General features: G+C 35.2%; 1 protein-coding gene across 2 annotated transcripts in view; it reads left to right on the top strand.

Moving 5' to 3' along the window:
• Positions 1–2,073: 2,073 nt before the first annotated feature.
• Positions 2,074–27,936, top strand: part of LOC129776039 (cGMP-dependent protein kinase 1) — a 30,644-nt gene continuing 4,781 nt past the window's right edge. The window contains exons 1-5 of one of the 2 annotated variants that reach the window (XM_055781409.1): positions 2,074–2,517; positions 25,905–25,998; positions 26,050–26,783; positions 26,848–27,549; positions 27,615–27,853. In XM_055781409.1, the coding sequence (XP_055637384.1) occupies positions 2,434–2,517; positions 25,905–25,998; positions 26,050–26,783; positions 26,848–27,549; positions 27,615–27,853 (1,853 nt within the window). In that variant the 5' untranslated portion in view covers positions 2,074–2,433. Of the gene's footprint in view, positions 2,518–25,904; positions 26,784–26,847; positions 27,550–27,614; positions 27,854–27,936 lie in introns of both variants that reach the window. The other variant, XM_055781407.1, reaches the window with a different exon arrangement.

The raw sequence follows: 27,936 nt of genomic DNA, 5'->3' as shown, positions 1-27,936 counted from the left end.
GTGACGAACCAGCCTAATGAGTTGAAAGTCACTATAATACGGATATAAAAAAAAAAAAAAAAATTGGTGGCTCAACTAAGTCGACGCATGATCATCCAGCTCTTCAGCTGATGAAAACATCGACAAAACGGAAGGAATGGTGCTTGGAAATCTTCATTGAGGTTGAGGAAGCTGGTCCGTGAATTAAAAATCTCTCGTGAGACCGTTCGTCATATTTGGTTTGATATTTTGGGCATGAAAAAAGTCGCAGCACTACTAGTGCCAAGAGCGCTCAATTTTCTTCAAAATTTTCATCGCAATCAAGTGGTTGAACGATCAAATTTTGATCCCACGTTCATCCAACGCATAATAACTCTCCAGATATCTCCAGCTTTGGCCCCGTGTGACTTTTTTCCTATTTCCAAAACTCAATTTACTGCTTCGTGGGACCCGTTTTTACAAAGACATAAAGTTGAATTCGCTGTTAGTGAATTCGCATAAAGTGACTGCATTGTTCGCTGATAAAAGTGTATTGCTTCAGGAGGGGCCTGATTTGATAGGGATAATATAAATTCAGATGATAAATGAAGCATTTTCTTAAAAAAACACAAATTTCGCGATATATATTCGACAGAATGGTACTTGTAAAATCCAACGATTTAATGTAATTTTGTAATTTATTACAGAAATTAAAATTAACTATTGTAGACTGCAAACTATGATATTCAAAAAAAATTTATTTGAAAAAAACAAGATTGATTTGGATAGACTACCACTTTAACAAAAATTTTTTGTTTGATAGGATACACAGCACAATACAAATAATTGCACACAAACAAGCGATTACTTTTGATAAGCAATCATTCAATTTAATAGCTCAATTCTGCTGATACTCTTGAGTACACCTCATATTGACACACCTGATTTGTGGATCGGTCTAAAGTAGTGTGAAATCAATAACATTATCCAAACTGCACGGCTTTGATAGAGCTTGTTTTCTCAGAACCAATATTTGTCCTGTTTTCCTGGGGTTATTATGTTCCGACATATCGATAACGCGCTGGGATTTTGAACGGTGTGGTTTTAAGTGACTGACGTGACGTTCCGCTATCGGGCACTCATCTGCCTGTGTCCGGTCAAAGGCGGCGAGCGATGGGAGAGAGTGGGTGGTCAATCCAATAGATTATTCAAATAAACATCACTCGCTGCGGTGTGCATTGTTACCGATAGCGGGCACATTTTCATCGAAGTGCAATTGCAGAAGTGCCCCGGTGTGCCCAGGCATTGATGGGACATTGTTAATCGATGATAGCATTCACTGGGGCAGATGTAATGTGGGAAATCCAACGGTGGTTTAAGATCGTGGCTTTCCGATTTGGCGTTAATTGATGTAACCGAACATACCGGCAATCGCGGGTTACAGCTATGATTGAATGGTGGCTTTTAAATGAAGCATATTGAGTAAGCGGCAGCTCTAGAATTGCCTTGCAATTCTTGAACTAAACATACGCAAACAAAGTAATACATTTTGGTCAAATAACTTCCATTCGCTTTCACAAGACCTGAAAAAAGTCAATATTGTCTCGAGCTCATTTGTCGCAAGTGGAGGGAACCCTTGTTCGGCTATTCCATCACCCACTTTCATCAACTAGAATGAGGAAATATTTGCTGTTGCATTTCGCTTTCGGTGCGATACTATCAAACATCAAACACCATCTTACGAATGTTTCCGACCGACCGAATTACAGTTTTGACAACCTGTCAGGAATATCCCCCACAGCGACGAAAGGAAAAGCGTAAATCAAAGCGGCCCAGGCGTGGAATTTAATTAGAAAAAGTGCATCTCCCGGTAGCGATTTCAGCTGCTCCGGATAGGTAGCGGCTAGATACAGCCACCTGAATGGACGGACAGTCACCACCGGTGAGTTGATGTTGTTTACGAGGTTTTACATCGCGTCGCGCCCCATATCAGCGTGAAAACGTCGTTCTGTTGAAACAACTGATAACGCGACTCGATGGTGACCAAGAAAGAGCAAAAATCCGGCACAAGATAGGCGTGTTAGCGTGCCACCTTGCTACACACGATGGACAGTTGGTCTGGAGGTATCGCGCGGTTCGAACGTGAACTATCTGGGTGTTCGGTGGGTTTATCTTCCGATTGTTCTAAGAAGTTGTATGTGACGATGCCCGCGAGCAACGTGAACTTTGAATGCCGCGAACTACGTATGACTCGGTAGATTCTGTGAAAAATCGTCCAGAATATGGTGATTCAGACTCGGTTGGTGACATCGTGCTCTAAGGAAATATAATCAGAGAAAGAAAAATTACCGCCGTTAGAAGCAGGCGGTAGAGTGCACACAGTGTAATTTATGAATCCGACTGACACACTCACTCTCGGGTGAATAAATAAAATCAATCTTGAAACAGTGGAACCTGACGGGCACAGCATCAGCAATGACGTGCTTTGCCAAGTTTTTCTCCAGAAAACACGGGTCATTCGATCTGCCAGACGTCGCTAGCGAGAAGGACGGTATTGTGGTGAGTTTGGGTCGGGAACTGGCAACAGTATGCACTGCGGAGGAAAAGTCGCGTGATGATTTGATTTGAATGGATAGATCCTTGCAAATTAGTTGTGTAATCAGTCCCGGGGGGATCTTCAGCGAAAATCTGATGAAATAAAGGGTGGAATAGATTTTTTATAATGAAAGTTATGCATTTTAATAATGTAGGCGTTTGAAACACACCTCTGATCTATCATACCAATAAAGTCAATATTATAAAGTAAATAGTTTCATTCTGATCAGTGTATCATAGGTGTACTTGTATATTATGTACAACATTCCTTAGTTGAGTTCATTATTATCTTCAATAGGAAGATTGAAAATTGGAACATATGAGTAGAAGACATGTTGCTGCAATGCTTCGCTATTGAGAGTTTTCAGCTTCATAGTAGCAAAGTTCCTAAGGTTTGATTCATAAAATAACGAACCATAATTTTTTGAATGACAAGTTTGAAGATACAGGCTAGCCGCTCAGCTAGGAAAGCTATATAATTTAAATTTTTTTTTGGGTGAAACTCAAAATTTTGGGTGAAATTCAAAACTAATTTTAAAATGATTCGGGTTGTCCGATTTCGGTCAAATATGCACCGTTTTGTTGTAAATTTGTAAATTTGTTGTCATTCTAAAGGTAGCTTCATAATGTCTCTATCATAGAGGTCCTGGTCCTTATTGGCGAAAAACAATCTTCTCTTGATCCCATTTCTCATCACTCTGGATATTTTGAATTGCGAGAAAAAAGTGGCAATCGTTCGGTGCCAGGACTCTCGGAATTGTATGGCCTTGCGTTGTTCTGATGGAACACAACATCTCTTCTGTTGGCCAATTATGAACGTTTCTGGTCAATCGCTAGCTTCAAATGGCACATTAGAAAAACAAAATTGGAAAATAAATTAAGCTGCCCGTATTTTACTGTTGAAGTATCGGCACCATAAACACCATTTTGCATTTTTGTCATTATAAAAGAAAAAAGTGTAAAATGTACCGAATTTTCTCTTTGTTGACCTGCATTGTTAACACCTTGTAACTCACAACTGAATGGAACAAATAAAAAATGACAAAGTTTTTTAGTGTAGAATGTCACCTTTACAACGAGCCTAAACATGACATTTTATGATCGATATTACGCGAGATATTGATCACTAAAGCCAGCTACCGAGAAAATAATGGATAACTTTTTCTCCAACCTAATATTTGGATACGTTAACAGTAACTTGGAACGTTTTACACTTCACCATTAATATTATTTATTTGTCAGAAGGAATTTCTTCTTCATGAACAACACAACAAAAGAATTAACATGTGCTTCCTGTGTCCACCATGCATTTGCTATTCAAATCTCTCTTTTTCCACTCGGCCGCTGCGTTTGACAGACTGCGGGTATCATTCAACCAGTGTGTTCGAAGGGGCTTCAGATTATCTAGATTTTCTAGAGTAACACATTTACAGCGGCAACTATCGGGATGTTCATTCCATAGTTTCTTGAAATTACGATGTTATGTCACTTTATTTAAGATAATTCATTTCGGTCCTTACTATCTTAGTGACAGGTTGTAGCATTTTAGAAGTTCCAGAATCCGTCATTTTGTTCTTATGCCTCATAACTCCTTTCATTATAGCAATACTTTTTTCGTGCGTACGATTAATTTAAGGAATCAACTTCCACCGGATATTACATCTATTCATTCAGCAGCAAGATTCCGTCGGGAATGTATGAATTGGCTAAATTGAGGGAATCGTCTTGAATGGGATGAGCGACAATATAGTGGGTGGGGTTTGCATGTATTGTGTAGTTTCTCTTCATTATTTTTAATGAAATTATATACCACGAATATAGATCACGTGCAGAAAAATAATTTCTGTGTGGACTTGAGTGTTCGAAATAATTTAAATGAAAATATCAATTGTTGGTGGGACGAAGCTCGCCGGGTCAGCTAGGTAACAATAAGAACCTTATTTTCTGCAGACGAAAATTTGCAGCAAACAGTTCTTTGCAGATGATATTAATGTTTTTATTTACTATTTTGACAGAAGATCTGCTAGGTGTACACAATGAGGTTCACTGTATTCAATACAGTGTATTGCAAATTTAGACAGCAATCAAGTTTAAAATAAAAATGTAATTATCTATTATACATAAGTGCCCATCTTGGATGTCTTCTAAATGTTGGTCTGTAGAAGGACCGATTCGATACAACTTGTATGGAGAATTTAAAACACTCGGAATAACTTCTAAAACAATAATGAATTTATTCGCAATGCTACATTTTCACCGGTTGGATATCGAATGAATTATAGCATGGTGTTGGTACTCTTCGTTTGCTTCCATTTTGTTTTTGTGCTTTGTATGTTGCTGTCTGTAGCTGTGCACTGCACCACACATTGTATTCATGATGGGTAGGAGTGGATTTGATAGGAATAGGGACAGGGATGGATATTCAAATTTGGAAACTTGGAACACTTGCTCAACATTCGCGCTTTGGTCGCGAAGAAAAAAATTACCATATGCATAGACCTTTTTCCCATCAAATATAACTCTCTGTCACACCTTAAAACAATTCTCGCGTACCTTTTGAAAAGGTCCTATCCAACAAATGTAGACAATCGAGTTCATGTATATACACTATTAGTTTTCAATCATTTAAAGCAGTATTCTAGGCTAGAAATTTGAGAAAAATCTTTTTTTTCTTCATATTTCTGTAGTTTAGGCATTCAAGAATATACTCTAGAAAGGGCTTATCGAAAATCCTATTATTTACCAAGTTCGAGACATTTTAGTGGTGCGATTTCTGACCTGGTACGGCCATGACAATGAACTTCAAATGCTTTTTTTTCGAAACTAGTTTTTTCAAACTGACGTACACGATATCTCAAGATTCATGTCAAATTTACATTAATACAATCTGCATGCATCCCTCTATCGCATGGACCCCTAAAAAGATGATATTTTAAAAATTATACTATTTTTGAAAAATCGGGAAACGTAATAAAAAACGTTTTAAACCGTATTTTATTTTTCAAACGGCCGCCATTTTGTCAAAAACGATGTTTTTGCTTTGTTCGAGGTTCATGCGATATCGACATCTTTACTGATTCAGAATCTGTTCGATTTGTTTCAGATAAACCAGATAAACGTATGCCGTCCGACCTAACTAGAGGATCGTCTCGTATGTTTCAAACTTACCGGGCAATCGGTGGAACATAGGTTTGCTTGCGAGAGGCCGCCGCTTTTGACGGCGGGTCGGTTTGCGTCACCTCGGCGGTTTGAGGCCGCCTCGGTTTCTTATTCTCGTTAGATGGGGATGGGTTTAGATGGGGTTAGAATAAATTCATAATAAAAATCGCACTTCAGTGCCATAATACGTATGTACAAAAATTGGCAGCTTTCTTTCTAGAAAAAAATGTCATAATACGTTATAAAACTGCATTCTTTCACTCACATTATTTTGAAAAGGATTTTATCCAACGCCGCTATTTCTCAAATTGCACTACCCACGAGTAATACGAAATTTTTTTTGGATAGAAATGAACGTACAAGACAAATATGATTTTTATATAACTCTCATCAGAAATAAATATATAAATGCTTCATCATAATCAAATTTGTGTTGGATTCCCTCTCATTGTTCGATACCAGGAAATGAAAAAGCAGATTTTCTAGCTAAAAAGGGCGCAATGGATAGAGTCTTATTTCATAGGCCCATTACTTTTGATGAATATCTCAATATTCCTCGTAAACGTGCACTTGAATCTTGGCAGACAAGTTGGAATGGAAGTGATAAAGGTCGGTGGCTGTATTCTATCATTCCTAAAGTTTCCCTCAAATCATGGTTCAAAGGATATAATTATTCTCGTGATTTCATACGGGTAGTGTGCAGACTAATGTCTAATCATTATTCCTCGAATGCACATCTTTTCCGAATTAATATTAGTGATAGTAACTTATGTGTTTGCGGTATAGGTTATCACGATATTGATCACATTGTGTGGTATTGCTCTGATTTTCAAAATAACAGGTTATCTTTAATAGAAAATTTCCGCGAAAAGGGAATGACCCCCTATGTTTCGATCCGCGACGTTCTGGCTACACGCAATCTCGATGCTATTTCGTTGATATATTATTTCCTCAAGTCCATACACCTTCAAGTATGAGTATGTGTGTATTTTTTCTGTTATTTTTAATTATCGTTTACATCTCCAACTTTTTTGTTTTTTGTTATTAATATTTCTATTATTTACCAATAATCTATGGTTTTAATGTTTTCATTTTTCTCCAACTATTTCCCTCAGAACTTAAACACATTCAGATTCACGCATTCGCACGCAATCTTCAAGGAGGTGGTATCTCTATCAAAAAATCCTCAAGAAGAAGCCTCAAATATTATTTTATTATGTATTGTTATATAATTATTTATATTGTATCATTTCTTGAAAAAACTATAGGGTTTTTATGCCTTTTTGAGAAAGAACATTTGCATAGTTCTACTCACAAGGGCTTTTCCCTATTCACAAACACGGCTCATTGATGCTTAACGTTGCTGAGCCAATTGAAAATAAATGATTTAAAAAAAAAATCAAATTTGTGTATTATTCGAATATATCTATCTTTCGGGTAAATATCGCATTCGAATATGTGTCAGTTCGGGTAGATGTTGCATTCGGACAGCTGTCGCATTCGGGTATGCGTTACATTCGGATGAGTGGGTTTCGGATAAATGTGACACAATCTTTGTTTTATTGTTTGAAGATAGATGACCAAATAATTATATAATGGATAGTAAAAATAGTCTGTTTTATTTTTACGGAGCTCGAAAAGCCGTCCGAAAATTGTGTCTCTACACTAGAATACCCCCTTAATGCATTGTGGAAACAATCGTTTCAGTATATATCCTTTTCACTTTTTTATTACCGATACAAAAAACGTCCAATGTACAGATTCGAATTTTATGTAGGGTAACACGGGGTGATTTGGTCATATGGGGTGATTTGGACCACCCCTTTATCTAAAAAATTACGGCTCAACTTGGATTTTCTATAATGTCATTTCCTTCTATTCTTTGGTAAAACTTCACAAGTAGAGGGAAACGGTAGCATAAATACAGCAAGTACTTTGAGCGTCAAAAAATGTTAGTTTTCCGATCGTGGTTTAAGGTTTTTCCCGCTGATTAAACAAACTTTTCGTGTATTGTGCAGAAAAGTTCTGTTCACCTACAGAAGAGGAACAATTTGATGTAGGGAAACTGTAAGTTTGATAACAGTAAACTAAATTAACTGCATTTTAATTTTTGCGCGTTGTATTGGGTGACATGGACACGTTTCTGTGGGGTGAATTGGTCCTACAGGTTTGAGACTTTTATTTTGTCTAATTGATTCCAGATGCCGCTGAATTACAAAAAGGGGATGGACAGACAACGTTGGAAGAAGGAGGAGCTTGAAAGAGCAACGCAGGCCATCGAGAAAGGATTTTCTTTGACCAAGCACCAAAAGTGTTTGAAAATGCTCGACCAACAGTGAAAGATTCATGCAGAATTCGAGATGGTGTCAATCCAACTTTTCTGGTCTGGAATCCGGCCAAGACACCTGGTATCGATCCCAAAATATTGTTATTGATTGTAACATTATCCCAAAATACTTTACATAAACATAATTATGTTTTTTCGATGAAGCACACATTGGACCAAATCACCCCGCATCAAATTTGAATGTCCAAAAATCATCTCTTTTATTTTACGATATATTTGGTAGATTGAAGCTTTATATAATGATTAAACATTAATTATTGGGAGAAAACTAGTGTAGCTCAGTATACAATGTGACATTTTTTATTTAGAACGTATTGGTTTGGAAATATTAGGCGATTTGCTTAGGTGGTCTAAATTCCCCCCTTTTCCCCTACTCAATCGTTACTTCGGACGCCACTTTCCTCTGACGCTCGATATGTCCGAATTAACAAAGCAAATAAAACAAAACGAGGTCGTACTTTGGTCTTTTATAGTTTTTGTTATTTTCGGGTGTTGTAATCGTTTTTAGTGCAATTCGACGAGTGATAACAATAATGTCTACCTTTAGAAGTTTTTTAGAAGTGTAGGTATTTGGATCGTTGTTCATTAGTTATTTTCAAAGACCTTTTCAAAAATTACGCGAGAATTGCATTGAGTAACGCAACACCTTGTGTGCTCCCGTGGCCGAGTGGTTAGCGTCATAACTAACATGCCGGGTGTTCGGGTTCGATTCCCGTTCTGGTCGGGGGAATTTTTCGTCAAAGAAATTTCCTCCGACTTGCACTGTGATCACGCGTATTCTAGAGCTTGCCATTCAGAATGCATTCAAGGCGTGTTATTTGGCATAGAAATCTCAACTAAGTACTAATAAAAAATGACGCAAGTAATACTACGCTGAGACGGCGAAGTTCCTCTAGGAACGTTAGTGCCATTGAAGAAGAAGAAGAACGCAACACCCTGTATGACCATTTCCACGTCAATCGGCTTGATAGTTTTTGAATCTATGCAGGGCATAGAGACAAACATTAATTTGTATACAAGGCCTATCGAGAAAGTAACAGAGGTGCTTATGGACTCGGAAACTACCGAACCGATCGACATGAAAATTTGTATGTGAGGATTTTTGGGGCCGGGGAAGGTTTTCGTGATAGTTTGAGACCCCTCCCCCTCTCTAAGGGGGGCTGCCATACAAATGAAACACAAATTTCTACATTACTCGAGAATTAATCAAGCAAGTGTAACCAAATTAGGCATCTGGAGGTTTTAGGATGCAATAAATGATTCTATGGTGGTTAGATACTCCTCTCCCTCTCTAAGGGGGGCGGTAACACAAATGAAACACAAATTTCTGCATTACTCGAGAATTAATCAAGCAAATAAAACCAAATTAGGCATATGGAAGTTTTAGGGTGCAATAAATGTTTCTATGGTGGTTAGACACTTCACCCCCCTTTCTAAAGGGGAGCTGCCATGCAAATGAAACCCAAATTTCTGCATAACTCGAAAGCTAATTAAGCAAATGGAGCCAAATTTGGCATGTGAAGATTTCAGGGGGCACGAAACGTTTCTATGGTAAATAGACACTCCTCCCCCCTCTCCAAGGGGAGAAGAAGGGAGGGGTCTGTCTTTATTTTATCATATTTTCTGTATCAAACATTTATTCCATGTAACGGAGAAACATATTATTTGCAAGTGGTTGAAAAATCTTGAACGAGAATTGTGTCTGAAAATAATCTGATATTATAATGATGAGTTTTGGTAGAGGTACTAGGAATTTTTCAGTAAAAGGTTAATTTAACGGAAGATTAATCAATGAACAGTTCTGCGATTGGACTCATGAACTTGCGCTTAGTAAGAAAACTTGAATGTTTGAAGGTATTGATAACAAAAAACTAATTTTGGGCGGGACGAAGTTTTCCGGGTCAGCTAGTAAAATTTAAAAATGATTATAAATACAGTAGTGTGAAAATCATGATTTTTTAAGATTTTAAGGTTTATCAGGAATTGTTTGTGTGAAATTAAAAAAAGGATAGAAGTTGAGTGTGAAAAAACAAATTCTAGAGCAGTTAGATTGATAGATGGAATCATGCTTTTTATGCATTTTGGGAATACAACTAATAATAACACATTAAAAAATCACTAACTTTTGAGGTTTTTACTTCCAAAATGTCTTTGATAACCACTATTTCAGATAGATGTTCACAACAGTATCCAATGCTGAATTTTCTCATTAATACGTAGTTTTTTTCTTTCGAAGCAAACCCAGTTGAGGGCAAACACAGCCCGGAACAAAACAAAAATCAATAACACTTTCATTGTTGAGATTCGACCGTATGCGTAGAGGGATTTTTTCCTCATATATGATCCTCTATGACCTCCTGGAAGATTCCGGATATATGCATATTTTTATGTGAGAAATGTGTTTTCTGACTCACATATAAGAAAATGTTTATCCAATAATCAAAAACAAATATTTGTATATAAAATAATTGAACATTGTTTTTCAGGTTCGATTATATAGAGTGAAAAAAATGGAGACTATATGAGGGGCTCGAATTAAAAGGAATGTAAGTGTCATCGATTTCTCTACATCGACTCTCTCTTTTGGTCATAACTTAGCTGCAAACACATTCCCAGCTGTATTTGACAATGTGGAAGATAGGTCAGAACCTCATCTATCGGATTCTATAGCAAACTCAAATTGGACCGTTTTGGCAGTTGATTTATTAACTAAAGAAAAAATTGATGAAGAGAAATCGATCAAGTCACTTACACACCTTTCCTTCTGAGTCCCCCATATATAATCGAGTCTGTAACAGGAAAAAGCGGCGTTGCATGCTATATATTTCAAGTTTATCATGCAATTTTAGGAACAAATAATAATGTCCCGAGCTCTTAAAAACTCAAACTATTGAGTTTTTAATTCTTCAATGGTATTTAGTTCCCCTAATTGGAATGTTTTATAACTTCATTCAATACAAAACTTTATCATCCTTTGAATGAAAGTAAGACAATAGTTCTAAGCGATGTACTTTTCGAATTAAAGTTTGTTTCGAGTTTAAGTGAAGTTCAATGATACTGTCATAGTTCAGATTTGAGCATATGCATAGAACGATTTTCTCATCAAATTTGACTCTCTATCACACTTTACATCATTTGCAATGAGTGACCTGTATAAGACTTCTGTTAATTTGTTAAATTGTTTCTATTGTAAGTTAATTGATCTTTTCAGTTTATAGACTGTATGATTCTCAAATAAGACATTCTCTGCGATGGGGTCTTGTTGTCTTGATAATGCCACTTGCTGGAAAGCGACAAAACCTTATTCATAAATCTAGTAATATTTTACAGAATTACACGAATGATGATCCATGTTTTGACAGAATCGATCAATCGAATGAATTTAATTAGTTACTCAAGTAGGATTGGACTCGATTCATGTTTATTCTTCAAATATTCGTTATTCGAGCCTGTGAAACTCAGTTACATAGGTTTTAGGGAGACAAATTCTTATGTATATTTTTGGTACTGTAATAAGTTGACATTTTCATCTTTATCTATTTTCACGGTTGACTCGAATTCAGAGGAGAATATTTTTTTCAAGAAGAGAAGATAATTTTGTTATTTGCTCAGTATTGTTAGTTTACAAACTCTCCCTTCTCACTAACCGAAATGAATTAATTTCCCTAGTTTATTTACGACCTAGTAGCGATGAATTGGTAATATCAATGAGTGCCGCTCGCTCAGATATGACGGAATATATACAGCACCGCCGGTATGAACAGGTGTTTTTCAACTAATTGTTCCGGTACCGGTTGTCATTATTCAGTACAGCAACTATGTTTATATGATTGTTTTGAATTAAATGGAGAATATTTTTTCTTGCATTTTGCATGAAAAACTTTATAAAATGTTTCATACTGAGACTAGCCGTTCTCGAGATAGATTTATTTTATATAGGTACTTGGTACTTGGTACCAAGTAGGTACTAGGATACGTTAAAATTACCCACTTATATAACTTCGAAGAACAACTTTAACGCATTCTTAATTCAATCAGTAATCGAGGTGTCTTCCTTTCTTTTTCAGTAAATTTTGACAGTGCTTCGGTATACTCTCCATTTGGTTTTCCAGGTGCTATGGATCAAGAAACACTCAGGTTCTGACTTTGTGACTCCGATATTAATGAGAAAAAAACACTTCCATGAAAATCACACCCAGGCCATAACGAAATTCGACAATTTCGCAGGATAGCTAAGAATGTTGAAACAAATCTTACTTCATTGCATTCCATGATAAAATTCATTGTAATTTTTACTCAAACATAAGCATGCATGCATATTTTTCTCGTTTTATCAGTGACCAGTCTTCCTAACCTTTCAGTCCAGGAAGCTGAAAGTCTTAAAAATAAAGAATTTAAATAAATATTTCAGCGATGCAGGACAGGGTGGCTCCACTAAAATGCTTTCCTCGTGGAGGCGCGGAACTATCCGCTTCATTTGGCGATCTACGCCGTATATCTAGAGCCGCGTTGGAACTCGTCTCGATGAATTCATATTGACGGCATCGTTTCGGAGATCAGATTGCAGAGAAAGAGCATTTTGAAGATAAGCTTTTGCATTCCATCGAAGAAACATCCGTGGTTGCTGAAACAATTATTCAAAACAACAAATGAATCAAAATTTTGTTAGTTTATAACAGAAAAAATGCACACAACTAGTGTTTGTATGGAAGTAGCACATATAGACGACATTTTTTTAACGCAAAGTCAGTGTTAAATCACGAAGTATTTTGCCTCGTGAACACAAAAAAAAGTTCATCGAACAAAGATTTTGTCCGTCTCTCCTCCCATCATTATATGATATATGTGGCAAATATCAATTACTTAACCCCTATACATCCTCCTTCTGCAGCCCAACTCAGTGCGACAGTGCAATCCATCAAACTTGATATCGGCTCACACACTTTGACCGTATCACATGACACCAATCAAAATCACGTTTCCGAAGCACGCGTCTGTTAATAAAAAAAAACACACGAAAATAAACAACTAAATCCGTTCGTTATCGGTCCCAATCTGTTTTTAACCGTCTCTATGGTGTCAAACCTCGATTTGGTTGTTACCAGTCAGTAGAGCATTTGTGTGCATTTGGTCGCCGATAAGCTACTACTATTTCTAGCTTTTAGTTTTTTTTTGTTGATGGCTCGGGCGAATTTTTTTGTGTTTGCTTGGTACACATATAGCACCAAATACGTCAAATGTTGTTATCGTTGGTTTTTCAGTTCTGTGCTGTGTTTTTGTTACGTGGTCTCATACTGCAATAACACCATTAATTCAACTGTTTTTTGTTGCTTTATGCAGTATTTCGAGGGATATAGGCCGAATAATTAGAATATACGGAACGGTGATGGAAGGCCGTTATTGGATTATTTCTGATATCGGCTTTGCTCTAACGAACACTGTTCCCATTTATGCTAAGGTCACGCTAGAAATTTCGTTCCGAGGGGTTATCTGAAATAGATAACGCTTTCGCTGGTTGGAATGGGGAATCAAGATTATCTGGTGTGTTTTAGTATTGGAAGAGAAATGCGACAAAAGCTCAAGACATGATTAAGATATAAATAAGTATGACGGACTATAAACAAATCGTAACATATGACATTCTAGAAAAAACCCTTTGGAGCTTTAAGAAGTACAATAATATCGAATCAGTTTGATAAGCTTTGCGCTTAGCTTATACTGAGAGGATAGCTATACCTCACGGGTGCGTCCCTGTGTCGATTTGTGTCGTCAGAAAATCGGAAAAAGAGTTTTATATAAACGCTTACAATAGTTGACAACGAACATTTATTCATATACTCTATAGTACTGTATAGTACTGTTGTTGATACACCAATATTGATTTTTTCGAGTAACTAATTCAGCAATCCTAAATTTAACGGTCTATACCAGGGATTCTCAAACTATCTTGAGCTAGATACCGCTTTTGCAGAATTAATTGATACTATCGACCCCTAAGCCATTTTTTTTTAAATTTATCTTCATCTTATTCATACAAAATACTTACCAATTTAAATACTTTGCTTAATTGAGTAAACTTGACATCATTTTCTCATCAATAAAATGGACATGATGTTTAATAAATAATAATTGGGGACTGTAAAAAAATATATTCAGAGTTTCGATAATAAGAGAGATCCGAAACCCGGTTTTTACTGATTTCACTGTAACAAAGGGCTTTTAGGGTAAAATTGTACCACGAAAAGTTGTGTCAATAATTTCCCTTGAGAAAAATTATTACAACGATTCTGATACTGCCGCATTTCTTAGCAACCGTTGAACAGTTGTTTCCTGAATACAAAGTAAAAAGTATAACGAGAACGAAAACTATGCGAGAAATTCTAGCTTCCAAAAATTACGTAAACATGCATAAAGAAAAGTCAGGGTTAGTTAGGATGACACAAAATGTAAAGCAAAAGCATAATATGTCAATGTATGATCACAAAATAGGATAATGAAAATAAAAATGCTACTTACAGACACTGTCACTTCATATCGTATTTTTTTTTGCTAATATAAACAGAACTGAAAAAAAAGAAAAATCGATCCCTTCCGGCTTTTTCCAGTTTTTTTAAAATTGTTCCAGCTATATCAAAAATTTTGTTGACATCGCTGGTTGCGTGGGGGTAATGAACAAAAAGATTGTTTATTGAGTTCCGTTAGTTTTGAACTCATGATCGTTAGCTTAGCGCAACTAATATGGCTATGAACACTCCGTAGTAGATGTAGTATACAAAAATATCTGGAAGAAATAAAAAAATCATTTTTTTTCTATTTTTGCTAACTTTATGGAGACAAACGGAGTATTTTACTAGCTAAGTCAATAGAAAATCCTATTCACCTAGAGCTCATTATAGGATTTCATATAGAATGGAAAATTACCCTTCCGTCTTTGATCATGAATATATCCATGAACAATAATCGGACAGCAAATCGAACGGCGGTTTTGATAACTTCAATAAATTTTGTACAAGGTTCATTAGTCGCTTTGACGACAAAAAACATTAAAAATGTCTACATCGATTTCAAGAAGGCGCCAAAAACTGGATTGTTTGTACTCGTATTATAGTGCAATTTTACAAATAGTTCAGTAATAATTAATGCTAGCAGAGAGATTTTGAATATTTTGCATCCCAAAAACTCCAGCGAACGTTCATCCATTTTACCTAGCTGATCCGTCAAAGTTTCGAGTTAATTAGAGGAGTACCTCATCGCAAACTTTATCAGAAGTACAAAATGCCATGCGTACTCTTGGATTGGACGATACGTAACTTTTGTTTTCATGCGTTTATTGGTATGGGAATTGCAAGCAGTGAAGGCACACACACATATGCATACGCACCCCGCGTATACACACACTAACTAAATTTTCTGAAACACTACAAAACCAGTTTTTGAATGTATTAAAAAAATGGTGTAGAAAATTTCAGCTTTTTTCAAACCACGTTTCGTTTTGCGGTGCGATCATTATTTGTTGAAATATTCATCATCAAAGACAAAAGTGTAATTTTTTATTCCAAATTTCTCTGTAGTGGAAGGTCTTACTAGAACATTCTAAGAATCAATTGAGTCAGGCAAGCTTAACTGAATTTGATATTGACTTGGTTAGAACATTATTCTGTTTGTTCTATTTCTTCCCAATATTTTTGTCCACTATATCTACACACACCAAGATGAAAATGTATACGTGGAGCGTTTCAAAACTTGAAAGTTGAAAGTTTAAAAATATGTGTATCCCATATTCATTCGATGATTTTTTACAAAGTTACAACATTCCAAAAATCCCCTTAAAAATTCAGACTTTCTACTCTGTTCCTCTAGTTTTGTTGCCGAGTGTATAATGGTTAACAAGGTGGACAAATGAATTGTAATACCTACTGATTATTTGATTTAATCATTCAAAAAATCAATTTATTTTCTTGAGTTTGTTTTATTATTTGGAATTGACGAAAAACGTACAATATTAACCCTTTGCGGTCGTATCATTTTTTAAAAATTTCTCTTGAAAGAGCATATATCACTGCATGTATCATTTAAAATTATGAAAGCTAGAAAAGGTTTGTTCATTTCTTGTGAATCTCAGATATCTATTTACTCAAAAATATGAAAATTATATTCAATAATTCTTCTTCGTGTATATCACATGAGAATCACCTACAAGTCGTTCCACCAATTTTCCTACAAATTGTCGTACTCCTCCCATATTCATATTGTAAATTATTTATGTATTTATAATAAAATTTGGTGCCTTTTTGCTACGGTTGTTATGTCCGATATATTATATCTACTCAGCATCGTGAATATCCTCTCATCTTTCCACGCTAATAAACTTTTGTTCATACCCTGACCTTCTTTGTTTTAAAGAGACCTTAAACTTTTCAGTTCATTCGCCTCTAATTTATTTATACAGAGCACCGGTATCTATCATCTATTTAAGCTCTAATTACAATTTACAATTGATTAACTCGTGAACAGATTCATTAGACATTAGGATTCGTTAAGAAAAAGTGTAAACTGGTATAAAGTAGAAGATTAGTATGACTCTTTGCTGGGGGGTATCTTAAATTGTGCTTTTTCTGTCCACGTGGTATGTGCCCCTTGTAATTAACACGTTAAGCCCAGCGTTAAGCCTAGGGGCCGACGTTGAGCTTTTTGGTAGGAAAGCGCTGACTGACTGGGACTGACAGTTACAAAATGATAAAATAAAAATATATGCGGTTTGATTTCGAATATTTTACAAAATGTGACTACTTTCTAGCCGAATTGCTGACCATTTTCTATTTATATAATAAATATCTTTGGGAACTGGGACCGACACTGATATTGTGCAAACGCTCTTGATGCGGACGAATGGAAAGCGAAGCAAGAAAAAATCGGGGCTTAACGTGTTAATAATTATTAATACAAATTACAACAATAATACTTTTTTCTCTAATACAATACAAATACAGTATCTTAAAAGTTTTATATAAGAATTTGTGTAAATCAATAGGGGCCCAAGGGGTCGATATCGACCACTTTGAGAATCCCTGGTCTATACGATGATTGACCCAAAATCCGAATCCATCACGAATCGTGTGATTGTCGAAGACAATTTGGCTACGAGAGTCATAATCTTAATCGTATCTGTATTTATGAATTCTACAATGTTTATTTGCATTTATACCGAACATCAATGCGCATTTTCAAACCACTCTTCTCAACTTTTTTTTTTAATGTTAATCAATTTGTGCAATGAAATGCATAGTTAAAGCCCGTAGGTCGTAGGAAAACTAGGGAAAGGAAAACTCAGTTTTGCAATTGCAATTGCAAAAAATTTCCCGTTTCTCCGATAAAAAAATGGCTAGGAAAACATACAACATTTTTTTTAAATTCTTTATTATAGAGACTTTCAGCCGTAGGCTGGTTCAACTCTTAACATACACCATGTGATAATCAACAATTGAGGAGAAAGTTTAGAACAAGACAGTTCACTCTAATTTCTATACTAATGCCAATTACAACCAGAGTGTATTATATAAACCGATGTAGGTTTAGTTGCGCTGATGCGAACAATGGGATGCCGTTATCTAATGCAATTAATTTTGTGAGTTTTCTCCAATCGGGCCAGAACAAATAGTGCTCATTTAAAAGGCTTACACAAACCTTCATGTATTACAGCTACTAACCCTATCCATTCATTTTATTATTTGCACTATGATACCAAACGTCTGACTGCATGTGAATATGGGAAGAACTCTTTCACTTGAGCTTTTGTTAGTTGCTGGCATATTTTCGAGCACTTTCTTTGATTGATAAGTCGGGGCAGAAAATCCCCCCTTTTATAAACGTTGAATTTAATCCCTGTTGTTTACCCTTATACCGCAATCGTCATAAGCAAAAGTTGGCAGAGGCAGAAATTTGGTCTGCTAGTTGGTTGATTTTGGCTGGAATTAAAACTAGAAACTTCTTTGTGTTTTCGGCGTCATCGGAAACGGTGAGAACGATGCCAACGATTGCAGCATAGAAAATATGGAAATCATTCATCAGAGAAGTCCCACAGTCTTAACATGTTGCAACGACATGCATGCAAATGCATTTATTACCGAGATTGAATTTTTTTCAATAATTTTTAGAATGAACGAGGTAGGAATGATTAGAATAAAATTATGTGTCTGATTTAGGATTATTTTGTGTATATAATCCGTCTTTTTCATTTCATAATACCCTCAGATCTTTCTGTTTATAGGTATACGAATTTATTCATCAAATTTATACTTCCTCAATTGGAATTTTCATTAGTTTGACTGTTAATCTTTGTTAACTTTCATCGTTTCGTTCAGTATCGTAAAATAGTCACTTGGAACTTCTTCTGCACATCACTCGGAAAGCGGTAAGAACTGTAAGCTCATGGAACCAGAATCTCGAGTGTTATCATGATTGTCCAAAACAATTTTCAAAGAACAACTGTAATAGAGAAGGGAAGAAATATCAATAACTTTGAGTGAAATTGAGATATGACAAGTTCTGCATCGCAAAATGTTCGTATCAGTAAGCTCTAAAAGTTTTTCGAAGACAGTTTGCATGTAGAATTTGAATTATAAAAGTTAGAGCAAAAAAACAGTTTTTTTCATGGTTACCCTAACGTAACATAGAAAAAAGACGCTATATCGATTATTTCAAGAGATAGAAAAAAAACTTTGTTCTACAAAGATGTTCCAAATAACTGAGACTACAACATTGTCGAACTGTTTTGAACTTTATCTATAACGATAAAAAAGTTATATTTTGTATTTCATCGACTAGTTTGGCCACTCTATTTTTGATAACATAAAAATGAGCACTCTATCATATGTAACAACTTTCCCTAATACAGTTTTTGTCTAGAGAATAACTGTCGAGCTCTAAATGCTAATTTCCACTTCTCCTGGACCATTGTGCATCTGCAGCAGTATCTCCGATTTCGATGGAACTTTGTGGGTGTGAAAACATTGGGCATTTAAGCAACTTTGCACATTTGAAATCTCCAAAAAATACTACTAAAAGACTACTTTTTGAAAACGGCCAAAGTTTTTTTTCTTGATTTATTACCGTTCTGAATCATATTTCGGACGCTTAAGGCATATGATGCAGAAAACAGATCTAAACTTTATGCACAGATATTTTTAGGTTGATATGTTTAATTAATTGGTTCAATATACTCTTAAGCTTTCTACTTTGGTACCTATTTGATTGAAAACATAAAAAAATCACCGAATAAAATGCTTTTCAAATGAAGCGAATAAGAATCAAACTTCGGACACTAAATCAAATTTCGGACAGATTGAATTCAAATTTCGGACACTTTATTTTGTAATTTTTTGGTCGAAAATTACATTATACTTCATTATATTTTATAGTCAACTGCGAAACACTTACAAAGCAATCACAGTAAACTGTTAACAATGATGAGAACTGATGAAACACGGGAGAAATTTAAATACTTATGAACGGGTAAATTCTACGTGCTCACGCTAAGGAAACGCCAAACACAAACGATAATAAGTAGTGTTGTAAGATTACTGCCGATAATGTTATAATTTAAATGTAGTTCTCGTGTGGAATGATAGTGAAACCAAGGAATTACTCTAAGGAAGCAATTGTGATATTAATTTGATAGTTATATCATCAGTGCATTAAGCATTTCAAGATATTAGAACAAAGTGTCCGAAATATGATTCAGAACGGTACAAACAATTCTAACTAAGAAACTTTCACATCTAAAAGTTTTTGTAAAAGAATGAATTATAGGGAATTGTTCTAATACAAAAATTATTTAAAAATACATAAAGAGAAAACAAAAAAAAAATTCGCTGAAAAAATATTACTTTAAAAATTGAAATTATTTTTTCTCAAAAACGTATTTTTAAAAAAAATTCTCATTACAGGGAAAATGTTTTTCTAACTACAACTTTTTCATGATTTATTTGAAATAATTAAACCAATCCTAAATTTTGTGAAACAGATGATGTTAGACAAAAAAATATCGTTAAAAGGGTATTGTATGGATGATTAGTTGGTTATTGCATGGAATACCATGTTTATTTTTTTGAGAATTAAAAAAACATTTTTGAGAGAAATGGATTTAATTTTTTTTTCAGTGTAATATTTTTAAAAATTTTTTTGGTTCTTTTTTCAGGAAATCACAAAAAATAAATTTATTCTTTGACCAACATTTTTCTCTCATAGTCATAGGTCTCATAGTTTCTGAGTTAGAAATTTTTGTAAAAAAATATGTAAATATCTTTGGACCTTTTTTAAAAAGTTGTCTTTTTTTGCAGATTTCAAGTATTCTAAGTTGTTTAAATGGCCAATATCTTTACACCCACAACATATCACTGTAATGTGAGATCGTGCTGCCAACTCCTAAGATGAGTTGGTATGAAACTTGTCAACAATATAATAAAATACGACACAATTCTCGTTCAAGACTCTTTCATCACCTGCAAAAACACATTACTCTATTACGGGAAACACATTTTGATACGAAATAGTTAAGTTTAATTTTTTTTTATTTTCAAAAGTTTGTTGCTTCACCTGAAAATTCCCTACTTTTTTGCTCTACACTGACGGAACACAAAGTCCAATACCGTCAACGAGAAGTTTCAATTGGACTAAAAACGTCTACAGAAAATATGAGAATTCTTAGTTTTTTTAATTTTCCCACTTCCTTCAAAGCTTCCAACACAAATAAAACAAACAGCTGAAATCGGAAGATCCGCTCTCGAGTTTTGCGCTTCGCATCACATTTGGCGATTCATTTTTATTTATATACAGTGGTACAAACTATAATTCGTATAGCGCTATGCAGATCTCTATATATACTATAATCGAATTAAGAAATAAAAAAAATACATTGGTTTTTTTTGCATGTATTTTTCATTTTGTTTATATAAAAGAGGAATTTGATTTTTGATTCATCCCAGAAAACACCTTTAAAATAGAGTTATCCAGATTCGCTCAGGAGATGATGGACGATCATATCTGATGAAAAAAATCCTTCTACCCATATGTTCGAATTTCAACAATGGCCGAGTTAAAGAACTTTTTTTTTGTTTCAGACTCTGTTGCCTCAAACTGACTCTACATTAAAAAGTGCGCTACATGAGACGATTCTGTTGCTTTCATTTGAGAAAAGAGAAAATTTAGTACTGGATATAGTAGTGAAACATTTAAATTATTGGATTTTAATAACATTTTGGGAGTGAAAAACTTAAATGTTTATAATTTTTAATGTGTTATTATTAATTTCATCCTTAAAATTTATATTGAACTAGATTGTTTCTATCAATTAAATTGATGCTTTCTTACCGCTCTACAATTTGTTCTTTGACACTTAGCTTCTACTTTTCTTAATTTGGCTGTAATATCGATATAAACAATTCCTGGTGAAAACTCAAGCAAAATTAAAAATAACGATTTCTACCCCACTGAACATGTAATAGCCACTTAAATTATACCTAAACGTTGAAAGGTTAAATGTCTTCTTGAAATAAGTCATGTTTGAAATATTAAAAAAAATATTTATTCCAAACTGTATATAATTGAGTCCAAAATTGTATATAATCGAATCACATATAATCGAGTCCGACCTGTATTTAGACGAAGTTATAGTGCCATATGAGAGTGAAAGGTATGCTATTTGTTTTCGGAAAGTTTTTTTTTTTGGTCTAAGAATGAAAAGTAGGAAATTGTTTGAATTTTCATTCTTAAGTCAAAATCGAAAATACACTGAAAAAAGTCAACTATAAAGAAAAGTACTTCTACAGGAAAAGAGTCCCTTTTTTGTTTTCCTTGGAAAATGACTATAAGGAAAATTTGTTGATTACCAGTGAATTTACACGCAAAATGATGCGAGTTGTTTTTTTATGAGCCTCCATATAAAAATTCCATATATTTCATTAGCTGTAAGCAGTGTTGCCACATTTTGATCTGTACCAGAAGGGAAAAAATCTTTCTCATCTGTAGTTTTTCTTCAAAAAATCTGTACAATTGGAATTATTTATTGTAGAGGAAAATCATGAAATGTGAAAAAATACTAATTTGTTTACTAGAAAATATCATATTTACATGACTACTCTATATTTAGATTTACTTACTACAATGTACATTTACATTTGCTAGCCTCGAATCATTCGTGTGTTTGATGATTTTTGTACATAGTCTTTCTATATTTAGATTACGTACTATCATTCACTAAAATTTTCGAGTGAAATTTCACACGCGGAAAAAATCTGTACCTATCTGTACTTTTTGACGAAAATCTGCGATCTGTACCGTACAGAATCTGTACCAAAAATAACGAAAAAATCTGTACCTTTCCAGATAAATCTGTACGTGTGACAACACTGGCTGTAAGTGATAGAAAGTTGACGTCTGCGACATAAGTTCATAAATTTGATTACAGGCTGACTCGATTATATACTGTCACCAATTCTTTTTCACTGTATAAAATCGAATCCTGTATATAATCGATTTTTTTAAATTGTTTTATATACATTAGGGTGGTAGCGAAAATGGTCGAATTTCAAAAAACCGGCCTAAAAAAATATCTATGCAAAGTTTCAGCTCAATCGGACATGATTTAGGGGTGCCCCAAAACGCTCAAATGCCAAATGACTTAAACTGCGTTTTCCATTTTTGAGATATGATTTTTCAAATTACCTGGCGGTCCGAAAAATCATTTTTCCCCATTTATCCAAAAATGACCTTTTGCAAAAAATCATAACATTTGAACTACTGAACCGATTTAGATGATCGACATATTAAATTGAAGTCAATAAGCTAACCTTCTTTAAAAAAAATAATCATACTTGCAGGAAGATTGGATTCTAGTCGCATGGGTCTAATCTAGTCACATTGGTATATTGGACAAAGATTTGAAACATGTTAAATTTGCAAAGTAAGAAATCAAAAACGAAAAATAACACCTCTCTGATTTTCTGATATATTATGTAAAAAACCTCAGCTTTCCAGAAATAATATAAAAAATATGGCGCTTTCTATCTTTACCCGAGAAACTATAAAAAATTAACTCAATCGGTAATTTCAAAAACAAAAATCCAAAATTTCGCAAATTAATATTTAAAGAAACTAACTCACTAGCTTCAATTTGATATGTCGATCATCTGAATCGGTCCAGTAGTTCAAAAGTTATGAATTTATGTAGTGGAAGAAAGGGGAGAAATTGTTTTTTCGAACCATCGGTTAACTTTGAAAAATCATATCTTAACACTAGAAAGACCGAAACTTAGTGTATACCTCTATTGTCCAAAAGCAGTCAAAATGGCTGATTTGTGAAAGAATATCTGATTTGTGAAGAAATTTATTTTAAATTAATTTTCAATATTTTTTATATCATTTACAGTAACATCACAAGTTGTTAGTGAATATGAACAATAAAAAAATATTTTACTTAAAAAAACACATTTTTGGACTATTTAGGTATTTTTTTTTTTTGAAAGGTGGAAATCTTTTCATGTGTTTTTCATTATTTTAAAATTTTTCACATATTCATGCTTAGGAACCAGAACAGCTACTCTTTTATTTAGTCCGTTTGATAAGCTTATTTGGTTCCCTTTTGTTTCGTCTAATGGTTCCAACCAGAATTGTTTTTTTGTCGATAATTTCGTCGCGAGTGACATGCTAGGGAAAATTGGTCGTGATATTTATTGAACATTTGTAAATGGCTTGACAAGTTTCAGAACAACGTGTTCATTGAGAAGCATTGATGATTTTTCCCAAATAAGAAAAACCATTCAAAACATTCATCCCAATTGTATGCCAAGTTTATTGAGTTTATTAGGCATATACTGTAAAAATGTGCATTTGGTTTTTGTCGAAAATAATTGCTTGTCAACTGTAATATTTTTCCCTGGTTGATAGCAAGCTGGACTATTGTCAATATTCTCAAAACTCCACAAGCATATAAAATCCCAATAAACGCAAATATTTCAGATAATTCTGTTGTTCAATCATTCCTCAAAATTCAGCAGTCTACAATTGTGCGTTTTTTTATATGCTTGATAATATTGTTATCTTTTCTCAACGAGATAAGATCATCTCCCATAATCATTAGTGATCGACTCCTCATCCGGAAATGAAGGAGAGAGGAGATAACTAATTTCAATAATCAATTATTCTAAGAAACTGTGCCATTACCATAACAGCTTTCCTAATTGAAATTGAAAAGCAGTCAAAATGACTTGCTTGGGCAATCTAGTGTTAAAAACGAAAACATAGCTTATATCGAGATAAGTTATGTAAGAAATCCTCAGCTTTAAAGAAAAAATCCAACAAAATATAGCCCCCTCTAGTCCTAAGCCATGAAAACAGTACAATCAATAATTTTGAAAATAAAATCCATTTTTTTTGCCAGTGTAATATAGGCTAGCTCATTGGCTTCAATTTGATATGTCGATTATTCAAATCGGTTCAGTGGTTCAAAAGTGATGAATTTAAAAAAAATATTTTTATGTCCACCTTTAAAATAAAAAAAAAATACGGATCTAATATTTTGTGATAATGAACAAAATAACCACTTTTGATAAAAATCTGAGATATCTATATCGGTTTGGCATGTAATAATTATATATTAGGTTGGAGAAAAAGCTATTCATTATTTTCCCTGTAGCTGGAGATTTTTTAAAATCACTTGAAAAGCTGCCAGGGCGAAATTTTCTCATTATTAAGAACAAATATCTATCAGTCATTCCATGTCACAAACCGATATAGTAGTTTTCAGATTTTCGTGAAAAGTGCTAGATTTGTTCTTTGTCACAAAATATTAGACCAGTATTTTTTTATTCTTTCATTAAGGTGCTCATTCCCATTTTAGGGTGGTCAAAAAATTCCATCGGGTGATTTTGAAAAATCATAACTCAAAATAAAAAAAAGCCTCTCTGATTTCGAGATATAATGTGTTAAAAATCTACAGCTTTCAAGAAAAAATATAGCACCCTTGGTCCCGATAACATGAAAACTATAAAAACAAATACAATAGATCGTAACGAAAACAAAATTCAAATTTTGTGCAGCTGTAGTATTTAGAAAAAATGATAGGCTGTTATTTGATATATCGACCATCCAAATCGGTTCAGTAGTTCAATAGTTATGAATTATTGAAAAAAGTCAATTTTGAAAAAAAATATTTTTCGGACCACCTTAAAATGGAAATGGACACCCTAATAAAAAATAACAAAATACGGGTCTTATGTTTTGCGATAAACAACGACACTACCGCTTTTCACGGAAATCTGAGAACCACTGTATCGGTTTTGGCATGGAATGTCTGATATGGGAATTATTTCTTTCAGAACTTTCTCTCCAAGTTTTTCAAACATTTAAAAAAAAATCTTAGCATGGGATCGATCCACAGACAGAGACGAAAGACCCGGAGAGTTTCTATCGGTTTCCAGAAAAATGACTGCATGAATGACAACAGCGAACTGATTTTGTGTTGTTCGGATGAGATACCCAATGTTGTGTTGTTTTATGTTCCAAAGTTCGAAGACACCAGAATTGTATTTTGTAGGTGGCAAAGTCATATTACCAGGTGCTTTCGAATAACGTCATCAGGTATGAATGTTGTTGAAGAAAGTCGATGGAATCCGGAATTAAAGGAAAATTTCTACTCGAATAAACCTGTACTTGAATTTATTCGCTAAGTTTGAAATTACAAACAAATATACAGATTCAAAGACAAATACACCATTCCATTGGCCCTTCCATTGCCAAGAGTTGATACTTAATGAGCTTTTTTTTATTATTTTTCTTTGTTTTTTCTCAGTCCGTTCGTCTGAGCACCCGAATCTACGACCAGGAATTCAATCCGCCCACCTATTCAGGGTCAACATATAGCGAGGGAAAATCATCTCCGAAGGGTACTGAACGTGAGTCCGGCTTAGGGAGCTTAGATGAACGGTTAAATGTAGTTCCAGGGACACCATGGGAATCGGGATTCATCTCTGCTCCACCACATCAGCAGCAGCGGAAAACGCCTGTACTGACAAGCAATGATCGAATCAGTGCTAGTTCTCAAGAAAACGACAGGAATCACCATGGCCACGAAACGCTCAAGGAAACACAACAGAGAAAAATACTGCTTCAGCTGGCCTTAGAATCGAAGCTCCGCGAACATCCCAACGCTGAAGATAGAAAACACCTCGCGTTACTTGAAAGAGAAATAAAAGAGCTTCAGAATGGAATCAGGAAGCAGGAGTCGGCAGTGTCTGATAATAAGTCCGTTCCTGTGGAAAACGACGATTTGGAAGTTATCCCTCCCCCAAAAACTATATCCAGTAGCTATAGATCGAATCTCCAACCTCCGAAACCCGCTGTTCGGGCACTGGCTACCAAGGTACCAAAACAAGTTTCTGAGACCTCGGAGCTATCCGACGATTATGATACAATTCCGCTTTCAAAGCTCACTGAAGAATGCATTTCCGAAGTATTCAGTTCGGACGAGGATGAGCCGCGGCCGCCAACGCTACCACCGCGTGTGAGTGCGAGTATACAGAATTACAATGACGAACAGGATGATACCTCTCAGGACGAAGAACCAACGCCACCAAAACTTCCTCCGCCAAGAACCCCTCCCGAATTGGATGATATGATTACGAGAGCCGATCATATCCAGATAACAACTGTTGAAAGCGAATGCATAAAGGTATGTGGACACGACTTTGTTCGCGAGGCTATCTAATTCAATAATTACTTTCAATTCATTACAGACCATTTTTTTGCCAACGGTTCCACCTCCTTCCAGGGAGCCTCCACCTACTCCGATAGAACAAAGTTCATCCGAGGAAACATCGCAACGCGAATCCCAAGCCTCCATCATGCCACCCAAAATCGAAGAACTGAACAATAGTCGATCGGGTATTCTCAAGAAAGTGCGCAAAGAGGGTGTGGTTTCGGACAAACCGGAAGCGAGAAGCTATCGGGACATAGTGATCCAAAGCCACGCGAAGGCACGTGATGAAGAGGTGTTGATTAAAAAAGCCATCACCGCTAACGAGTTCCTGAATAATTTGATGGACGAGGAACGGCTGAAGGCCGTCACGGATTCGATGAGCCCGATGAGCTTTCCGCCCAGCAGCTATATCATCCGGGAGGGTGACATTGGGGCACACTTCTATGTTTCCTCCGAGGGAACGTATGAGGTTGTGGTGGACAACAAAGTTATCAAGTCCTTCGGCAGGGGAGTGGTTTTCGGGGAGCTCGCTATTTTGTACAAAGCCAAACGCTTTGCCTCCATTCGAGTGACCACCGAGGCGAAAGTTTGGATGCTCGAGCGGAAAGTTTTCCAGAAGATTATGATGAAAAGTGGTCGGAAGGAGAGGGAGGAGAATGTTAAGTTCTTAAGCACGGTATCGATTCTGAAGGATTTGGAGATTGAGAAGCTGCACAAAATCTCAGACTTACTGAAGAGGGTGAGTTTTATTTTTATTTTTTATTTCATTCGGGAACAAAACATTGCTTCACCAATTTCGAACAGGAATTCTATGCTACGGGCTCAACAATTATTCAACAGGGTGATCCCGGTGATAAATTCTATATAATTAGGGGTGGTAGTGTGAACGTTATCAAAACTGACCGCAATGGGGTGGATAAGCTAGTGGGGACACTCCAACGCGGTGCATATTTCGGAGAGCAGGCGTTGCTCCATGAAGACCGCCGCTTGGCTAGTATCGTTGCGAATCCACCAGGAACAGAGTGCTTAACGTTGAATCGGATGTAAGTATAGCATTTTACAGCGTTATAATGTACGTATGATAGTAATGAATTTGATTCTCGCAATTATACGTTCACATTTCCAG

This window comes from Toxorhynchites rutilus, chromosome 3 (assembly GCF_029784135.1).
Source record: "Toxorhynchites rutilus septentrionalis strain SRP chromosome 3, ASM2978413v1, whole genome shotgun sequence".
In the NCBI taxonomy this organism is placed as follows: domain Eukaryota; kingdom Metazoa; phylum Arthropoda; class Insecta; order Diptera; family Culicidae; genus Toxorhynchites; species Toxorhynchites rutilus.
Note: the sequence above shows the minus strand (reverse complement) of the source record. Positions and strands in the feature narration are given on the sequence as shown.